This window comes from Branchiostoma belcheri, unplaced genomic scaffold (genome assembly GCF_001625305.1).
Source record: "Branchiostoma belcheri isolate BF01 breed outbred unplaced genomic scaffold, Haploidv18h27 scaffold26, whole genome shotgun sequence".
NCBI classification, from domain to species: Eukaryota; Metazoa; Chordata; class Leptocardii; order Amphioxiformes; family Branchiostomatidae; genus Branchiostoma; species Branchiostoma belcheri.
In genome coordinates this window covers 2,354,455-2,363,685 of record NW_017803865.1, presented here as the reverse complement: position 1 = coordinate 2,363,685, position 9,231 = coordinate 2,354,455, and the positions used below count along the sequence as shown (strand labels likewise).

At 41.9% G+C, this 9,231-nt stretch overlaps 2 protein-coding genes across 2 annotated transcripts in view; one reads left to right on the top strand and one right to left on the bottom strand.

The window, feature by feature from the left end:
- Positions 1-1,772: 1,772 nt before the first annotated feature.
- LOC109471913 (U3 small nucleolar ribonucleoprotein protein MPP10-like) lies at positions 1,773-7,579 on the top strand. The gene is given in 11 exon segments (XM_019771393.1): positions 1,773-1,799; positions 1,801-1,859; positions 2,423-3,056; positions 3,268-3,446; positions 3,614-3,794; positions 4,053-4,262; positions 4,691-4,828; positions 5,279-5,389; positions 5,729-5,836; positions 6,213-6,449; positions 6,902-7,579. Coding segments are annotated over 11 exon segments (2,031 nt in total). The 3' UTR covers positions 7,049-7,579.
- Positions 7,580-7,603: 24 nt separating this feature from the next.
- Positions 7,604-9,231, bottom strand: part of LOC109471944 (lysozyme G-like) — a 9,007-nt gene continuing 7,379 nt past the window's right edge. The window contains exon 9 of the mRNA XM_019771477.1: positions 7,604-8,152. Within this exon, the coding sequence (XP_019627036.1) occupies positions 8,041-8,152 (112 nt within the window). The 3' untranslated portion in view covers positions 7,604-8,040. The remainder of the gene's footprint in view (positions 8,153-9,231) is intronic.

Below are 9,231 nucleotides of genomic sequence, written 5' to 3'. Positions count from 1 at the left end.
GCAACTAGTAACATCATTATTTGCCATACATTGTACCCGTGACAATCGTTGTGCAATTAACTTTGACTTGACTTGACTTGACTTGACTTGACTCTCTCCATAGGGGTTAGAGGTCACCTGTGTATCGCGATCGTTTTGCCGTATAGAATTTTCTAGTTCTGGGCCATAAAGATGGACGCTTAAGTGGTATCTGGTCTAGACAACTTTTGACTCTAACACTCAGGTAGATATCTCTAGACAACTAGCAATTTCCATGTACTTAGATAGCAAACCCTATTACTGCCCTTTGCAAATCTGACTGTTGCAGTTTGAACTCAGGGAGTCCAGAGATCCAAACGGTAGGATAACGTGTCTACCGCCTAATACGAGTCCTCCAGAGCACGGTTAGAATCTTAAACGGCTGTCATCGGTAAAGATTGTCTTTGATCATCGCTCTCTACCGGGGGTAGTTGTGTCGTTGGTTCTTTTTCGATGACGTCTGTCTCGACTGATACGTACATACAATATCGAATTCCACACATGTACGTAGACACCAGACGACTTGTGCGATACGCGTACACTACCTCTTACGTTCAGGAAATTCAAAACCTCTCATAGTACATGGAGACTCTAGAAGACACGAAGATCTTTCAAACCCCACGGGAAACAGTGCTCTATATCTTATCTCGAAGGACATCAATTACGTGGCTCTATCTCAAATACGCCGACAGGCACTGAAAACAAGCTCGATACGACATTGGTCAATGCCATTTCTTCATACGTGCCATGGGACTGATAAAGATGTTTTCAAAAAGACGCGTAAATCTTCTGATGGGTCTACATGTTTGCAGATTTCTAACCGATCTAATGCTTAGGTCACAATTACACCGGTGTCCGTACGGGGTGTAACCCACGGCCGGACTCTGAAGTCACGGGGAGGACACCTGCAATCGTGGTTATAAAGACCTCGTTTAACGCTTACTCACAGTGGCGCCACCCTAGGACAGCGGTGCGTACGTTATGCTGAACATTTCCAAACCGGCCCGGCCGTCTTATGGGACGAAAAGTATCATAAAAGACAACGAAGTACGAAGTACGAAAAATAAATAATGGGAACTATTTGCGTATACCATTGATATAAGGCCATATAAATTGTTGATTTTTCGTTAATCGAAACAGCCCGGCCGGGCCCCGGTTTGGGAATGTGACCTCAGCATAAGCACGTCCCCGGAGCTCGAGCCTGCTAACGAGGCTACCCCATCCATGCCATGCAGGGCGAGGTGAACATTTCATCTGGCGACTGCCCTGCCAGATCTGATCAGTAAGGTTGTCATCGGGGCCGGGCGGCGGCTGTATCAAACGTCACGGCGGATCGTTTGTGGACTAGACTCCGCCGGCTTCGGTCAGCTGGGGCGCCGCTATCTGTCCTTATCGTGTCGGAGCCATTAATGGGGGTCGGCGGCCTTCGACTGGCGGCATTTCACCCGTGTCATAACCACTTATGCTGTGGTCACGTTTCCAAACCGATGACCGGTAGGGTAGGGTAGTGAACGAAATTTTGAAGAAAATTGACAATTCGTATCAAGAATGTAACTGTTACGTTACAGAGACAAATAGTGCTCAAAGTTCATTGTTAAATTTTACTCCCCTTTGATTTCCCCTTTTTATCAGAGTGTACTAAAGTACCAAAGTTATTCATCAGATTGGTGAAAGCGCTGAGCACTGAGCGAATCTTCCGTGTTTTGAATTTCCGCCATGCTCCGATGACCCCACAATGCATTGCGCAGTCCAACATGGCGGCCTCCAATTCTAAAGAAATGACTCGTCGGTGCACTCTGCCGAGTTGCGTCTGTCTCATCTAAACTGGAGAACTTTTTGAGGTAAATGGAAAGTTTTCTAATTTTCTAATCACTTGTGGATATGAGAGGTGATATCATTAAGAGTTTGGTCGGTATGCGAGTCGTTGAATGTGAACGCGACGTTAGTAGATGCATGCACGTGTGAACACGCAACATGTGTTGTATCCTTTCGCTAGCTAGTATCCGTACTTTATCCAGAACCGTGCTATAGACAATTCACGCCTTGTTGATCCAAACATATAGGGCAACTTTGTACGTTAACTTCGTATTAATCGTAGCGAAACTTTATCATCATCCATAGAAAAATTTTGCTGTTTAGAAGCAACTACAACAAGAAAATAAAGTAGATTCATGTGTAAGTTGTAACTTTTACATATAAATAGGTGAAATTCAACCAATTTATGAAGTAACTATATATATATAAGTACGATTTGAGAAATACATGTTGTGCATGTCTGTACAAGGTGTCACATATGACTGAGAATATACATACATGTGTATGTAATACTTACTAATAGTCCTATAAATAGTAACACTAAGATGAATATACAGTAAATCAGTCGTGCTTCTTTTTCTACCCTCAGTGCCCAGCCTGATGTAGCCTCTACTTTCAAGTCCACCACCAAACAGTTGTATGACTTTGTCAAGGAAAGTGAAAACAAAACTAACCCCTTAAAGGGACCACTGGCCGAGCTGATCGTGTCCAACTTTGATGACGAACAAATCTGGCAGGAAGTTGAACTACAAAATGATCCCTTACTGAAAAGACTGGTGAAAGATGTCGCCAGAATCAAAAAGAGGAAAGGTGAAACCCTTTCCCTCTTACCTGAGCCGCAATCATCAAGTGAAGAAGAGGAAGTTAAAGAAGATGATTTAAATGAGTTTGAAGACAAAGAAGATGAGAGAACTTTAGAAGATGAGAACGATAATGATGATGAATCAGGCTCTGATCTTGACTTTGACATTGATGCATTCGAGGCCAAAACTAAGCAGAAAAGATCGGCCGCACAAGCCACCCAGCCCAGAACAACAGCAAAGAAGAAAAGGAAGACAGAGGTGGACGACAAGTTCTTCAGCCTGGCAGACATGGAGGAGTTTTTGGTCCAGGAGGATGAGAGAGAGGAGAGGAGGAGGGATGAGGAGGAGGGTAGGAACCAGTCAGATGATGATGATGATGATGAGTCTGTGGACATGTATGCAGATGATGATGATGATGAGGTAAGATATGCATCTCTGTTGTTTCCTACTGAAAATTTTGCTTTTTTTTGTCATTTTTGGCAATTATGAAAAGATTGTCTCAAATTATCATCAGAGACACATGTACCATTTTCTCACCATTCCTTGTTTACATTTTGTAATATAACACTTGGTCTTGAATCTTGATGCCATTCAGGTTACATGTACATTGTGTATGTGTCTAATTTTGTAGGAGGAAGGGAGAGAAGCCAAGTATACAGACTTCTTTGACCCACCAGAGGAAGAAGAAGTGTCAGCCTCCGTGTCTGGGAAACAGTCTTCAGGCCGCAGGAGTGTGAGGTTTGAAGATGAGCTGGGAGATGGGCATGCTCAGGAGGAGGAGGAGGAGGAGGAGGCTGAAGAGGAGGGAGGGTAAATAAACATGTTGGTTAGGCAATGACAGTGTACTACAAATTGTGAAACGTTGTGGTGCTTTTATTTTCACAGCTTTTGCTGATGTCTTTAGTTTAAAAAGATAGCATGGTTTCTCCATGTACTGTCACACATGATAAGCCAGATGTTCTCTGTTCTTATACTAGTGACTATGACTTTGAAGACGTCCCAGAAGAAGAGGTTCAGTTTAAGAAGGCTGTTAAGATGCAGTCCTCAGGTCCCAGTGACCTGTTGGCAGACAGTGACAGTGAGGGAGAAGATGCACAGGAGATCTTGGGTGGGAAAGGCACACAGGTCAAGTCCAACTTTGAGAGGAGGCAGGAAAAGGTGAGATGTTTTATTGCATGCAAGAAAATGTGTTTTACTGCATTTTGGTGTTTATTTTTGAAGATCATTCCCTCAGAAATGTTGTGCAATTGTATATGACTCATAATGTAGGTCCTGCATATGCAGGGTATTGTAGGTAAACTTGAAGCTATGCAGGTATTTCTGCACCAAGCCTTTACCATAAGCATTAATGCATTGTAGAAAATTATGGGTAAGAAGGTGAAGTCTGCTATCTCTGAATACCTTTCTCCCCCGCAGCTGAAGCAGACCATCTCCCAGCTGGAAGAGGCCAACCTGGCGGAGAAGCCGTGGCAGCTGGTCGGAGAGGTCAAAGGTGGGTCGCGCCCGGAGAACAGCCTGCTGGAGGAAGTCCTGTCGTTCGACCAGACCACGACACAAACTCCAGTCATCACGGAGGAGACCACCATGGAGCTGGAGGACATCATCAAACAGAGGATAAAGGACCAGGCAGGGGTTTAAGCTTCTTTTCATTATGTCATTGTTGCAGAAGGATAACATACTGTTTTTGTTCAGTATCTTATTCTTTTCCCCCAAATACTAGAAGGTCAATGACCTGGACTAGATGGCTATCACCATGCTTTACATTATGTAGCAAGGAGTCAGACACAATATATATACGAATCGGTATTAGTAAGAAATAAAAAAAATTACTAAGAATGAAATAAACAGAGCAGTACTAGACCTTTTGAAGATAAGTATAATGCATTTGCTTTCCCCAAGATGACTTGATGTTTAGATTTTATGCATGTATCGGCTGCTGCTTTACAATGTACAATGTCGTGTTTGATACAAGATTGTTGTGTCTTCCTATCACAATCTAAAGAAATCAAGCCAGGGAGGTTCTATAAGTCCCTTTATTGATCTGTCCCCTGTAGGCCTGGGATGATGTAGAGAGGAAAGTGAAGCCTGTAGAAGAGGTGTTTGAGTACAAGAAGAGAGTTGTCCTGGACCAGGAGAAGAGCAAGGCCAGTCTGGCACAGGTGTATGAGAAGGAGTACCTCAAACAGACACAGGTGGGGCAGAAAGGCTATTTATACTTACAAATGTATACAGGTGTTGTTGGGATGAAAACAACACTATTAGCAACTGCAGTGATACATTGAAAACTCAATTTATTAGATAATATCCTTTGGAGGCTTACATGTAAGTCTGATGCAAGGGTGGGCTGTACAAATCATGTATGTTGGTGTGTTTTATTGCGTTCAATGTTTTCAGACTTTCTTTTACCCACATAGATTTTTTTCTGTTTGCAACATCTAATGTTACTTCATGTACTTCAACTAATGTATTTTTCTGCCAAAATCATTGCGTGTTAAGATGTCAGTCCTAAATTCAAGCATGTTTTGCATCATGTGATGTACCAGACAACAGAATGTCACAGTGACTGTAGCATAATGAAACTTGGGGTATTGAGGTACAGCGTATATGGATTGTTGAAGTCATGTTTTCCTCTCCCTGTCCAGGATGAGAAGAAAGAAGAGGAGAACCCTCAGCACCAGGAGATCAGGACCATGATGGACAGTCTGTTTGTTAAACTGGACTCCCTGTCAAACTTCCACTTCACTCCAAAACCTGTGAGTCTACATACATGTACTTACAGTTTCTCCCATTCTGTTTGAAGGAGGTCCACTGTCAATGAATTGTTTTTTTAGATCACTTTAAAACCCTTACCAGGAAATGTTTGAAGTTCCATGCAGACCTGTACAGGTTGTGTTGTCAATACTTATACATGTAGCTGTTGTTATGGTTTGAAGTTTTGTTAAATGTCCCCTCTAGACTCAAAGCTGAGAGGATGGAGGCACCAACTTTTGTTTATGATGACGTGATTGTTTGTCTGTTGTTGTTCATACTGTTATTTATACTACAGTTCTTTGCCTGTTTTTTTTTTCACATCTACTGTTCTTTGTTGCCAGCCTGCCCCAGAGGTTAAGATTGTGTCTAACCTCCCGTCCATCATACATGAGGAAGTGGCCCCCACCAGTGTTAGCGATGCTGCTCTTCTGGCTCCAGAAGAAGTCAAGGTAAGAGTTTATTCCTTGTGATTACAGACCAGAAAGTGCTTCTTTCTTCCATACTAGAAGAGTTTTGAGTATGTTGCAAAATGTACCAGTAAGTAAAAAATAGTTGCAAATATGATGACATAACCAAATGTTTTATAAACAACTTGAAACATTTGGCTGGCGAAGCTGAACTGTAGCTGACCTCACCGAACACCAGCTAACCACAGCCCACCTTGCTCCAGACCTACTTCTAACCATGGTTTGGCTAGTGTTTGGGAGGCCATATTCTGCTATGGGTGACAGGTTTAACATACTGGGCTGCCCTGTTGTTTCATACTTATTTACAATAAAAAAGCATGACTAGAATAACAATCTTTGCAAAAAAAAAATTCCCCAGGAGAAAAGTAAATCAGCTGGTCAGGAGAAGGGTTCCCAGGAAAAGTCGGCGACGGACCGCAAACGTGAGCGGAGACAGAAGAAGATGGAGAAGAGGAGGAGACTTCAGGAGAAGGAGAAGAAACACAGGCTGGTGGAGAAACTCAACCCTGGACTGGGCAACAAGTACGCCAAGAAACGTGCCATGGAGGAGTTAGAGAAGCAGAGCAGACGGGGAGGGAAGACCAAGATTATCAAGGTACACTAACTGTCTAGTGTACAGGGTTGGAAAATAGTCTAACCTTTAATGTAAAGTATGGTGTTTGCACATAATGTCACAGTTGCCTTGGTGGTTGTGTGAACCTGGTGTCTTAAATTTGTAGTACAGTTGTCATACAAGGAAGGCATTTTTGAAATTTTATGAATTTGTGTTGGTGAAGTCACTGCAGAAATTTATGAATTTACAGTAAGCGAGTTGAGATTTACCAGACAACTTTCAACATGGCTGACAGTACAATATTTATATTACAATATACAGGCATAGCCATGTGAGACAAGCCCCCAAAAAGGTTGAAGGGCCTCCTCCAATAGTGTATTCAACCTACTTTTCAAATCTTCATTCTAAGTCTTTGTTCAGGCATGTTGTCCTGTTTATCTATGTTACTTTTTCAAATGCAGATTTGATTGATAGTTTGGAATTTTCCTCCACAGGATGAAGGCAAGTCACAACCCCTGAAGTCTTCCAAGGCCTTCTTCACACAGCTGCAGGAAGAAGTCTCAGAAGAAGTCAAGAAAGCGAGGGGCTCCAAGAACAAGAAGAAGAAGAAAGACACATCAGCATCTAAACTCAAGTTATAGAAAAAGGCTACATTTTATTGTGACAAACAAGGAGGCATTGAAAGCATGAAGATTTTTTTTCACATATACAAATGTGTTTGTAACAGCAATGAAAACGTCCATGAATAATTTCATCAAGAGCTGACATTTTGATGACTGTCTGCCATCTTCACCAGGACAATAAATGAAGGCATTTACCAGTCATAACTGCCCTGATGTCATTGAAACATCAGCTCTTGTTGATGAAGTGGTTGTGAATAAAGAACTTTGCTGTTCAGGAATGAAAACAGTTAGTCGTCAATATTTGTAGAATATCATCTTTATCATTCTATTCACGATATGGAAAATAGCTGTAAGAATGCATATTCATCACTGAAATTAATCAAAACAAGATTCATTTCTTAAAAATTGACAGATCTATTCTTATGCTGACATTGTGTAAAACATTCCCCATGTATTGCACATTCTTGTAAGAAAACATTGAGATAAACAAATCTTTGTTCATTTCTGTTGTTAGCATACAATTTGTAATAAAATGATTACAGAATCGCATCATTGCAGACTTGATTTACATTGTCTATTTGGTTTGTACAACTTTTATGAAACAGCCAGTCTGTACGCATTATATCCTGAAATAATATATTCAGTGTACTTCAGCCGATATATGATTAGAGTTTCTTTTACCAGTCTTAGATGTACCTTTATTGCACCATATGATTATGTCCGTATCACCCCACACAAGCAAAATGAAAATGGCTCCAGGCAAAGATGAAGGCAGTTGATGATGATGATGATAAAATTATTACGCTTTCCATTGTGAAATGCATTCATGACTGCGTATTATCATTCTTCAAGACATAGTACTTAGACCAAACGTGGTACATGTAGTTGTAGGGATATTCAGGAACTGATTTGATCACGGGATTTGACAACGTCCTAAGCCACTACACACGTAAGACTAAACACATTGCCGAACGTGGTAGGGTTAAAAAATATTCAGGAACTGATTTTCATCACGGGATTTGCCGACATCTGAAGCCAGTGCAGCGGGGTCCTGAGAACTCGTCCACGATGGGGACGTACCCAGGTCCGCTTACCCCGGCCGTGTGTCTCCCCCCGCCGCCGAATTTCCGTCTCGTAAACGGTCGTCGCCTTTCCGAACGGTCGTCGCCTTTTTTCAGAACGGTCGTCGCCTTTCGGAGCGGTCGTCGCCATTTCCGATCGACCGAACTTCAATTCCGAATATCCGCGACATGTTCGGGACTTCCCCGAGTTCTTTGAATGTGTGAAATCACACTTCCTGAAGATAACATCGCGACAGAAGACGGGCCAGAACTTGGCTAGGTGGATTGAAGTTGCGTGGGTGCTAGTACATGTATTATAATTATAAGTTCCGGGGGTTGAATTATCTAGGTTAAAACTAGGTTAGTGTTTGAGAAATTCTCGATTGGAACGGGAAGGGTTTGGGTAACTCTGAACTCGAATGTCTCTGGGTATTTATTTTTCTTGTATGTGAACATGTCCTCTCCCTTTTTTCTTTGTTTCCTTTTGAAATGCGAATAAACATTATTTGAAAAAAAAAACCCTCTGAACTAGAACGTTTGTAGGTTTTCATACATTGCTGAATTTGAAACGGGGGCGAGAAAAACTCCACATGTATTTTTGGAACAGCCCATTGTGCGAGCATGTAATTTATGAATGCTGCAGGATGGTCTGACTCAGAAACATTCATTCGGAAGCACCATCACACATGCAGGCATTTACTCTGACCAAGGACATTATGTCCTGACTGACTGACTCACAACTCCACCACAGCCGGGTTTTATTTTGTTGTCTCAGTGCTTGCCCAGCATGGCAGGCCATTTCACACTTGTCACCAGCATGGCATTGATGTGCTACCCAGTGAATGTGTCGTATTTACATACAGTGCAGTGGTGAATGTGTCAAGTATTAACATTCAGCAAGGTAACAAAACATAGACATTTCGGGATGAAAATAGCTTTACAAGTTTGTCAAAACTCCTGTCAAAGTAAGACATTGTCCCCCTTCTAAAACAGCAGGTCCTTTATTAATCCTACATGAATTTTTACGTAAACGAAAGGAATACATACCACAGGGATTGAGAAATATAGCACAGGGACGGAATCTATGTTTGTTTTTGGTTGAAGATTCATTTGTCATTTGTATAAACGGCATTATATGAA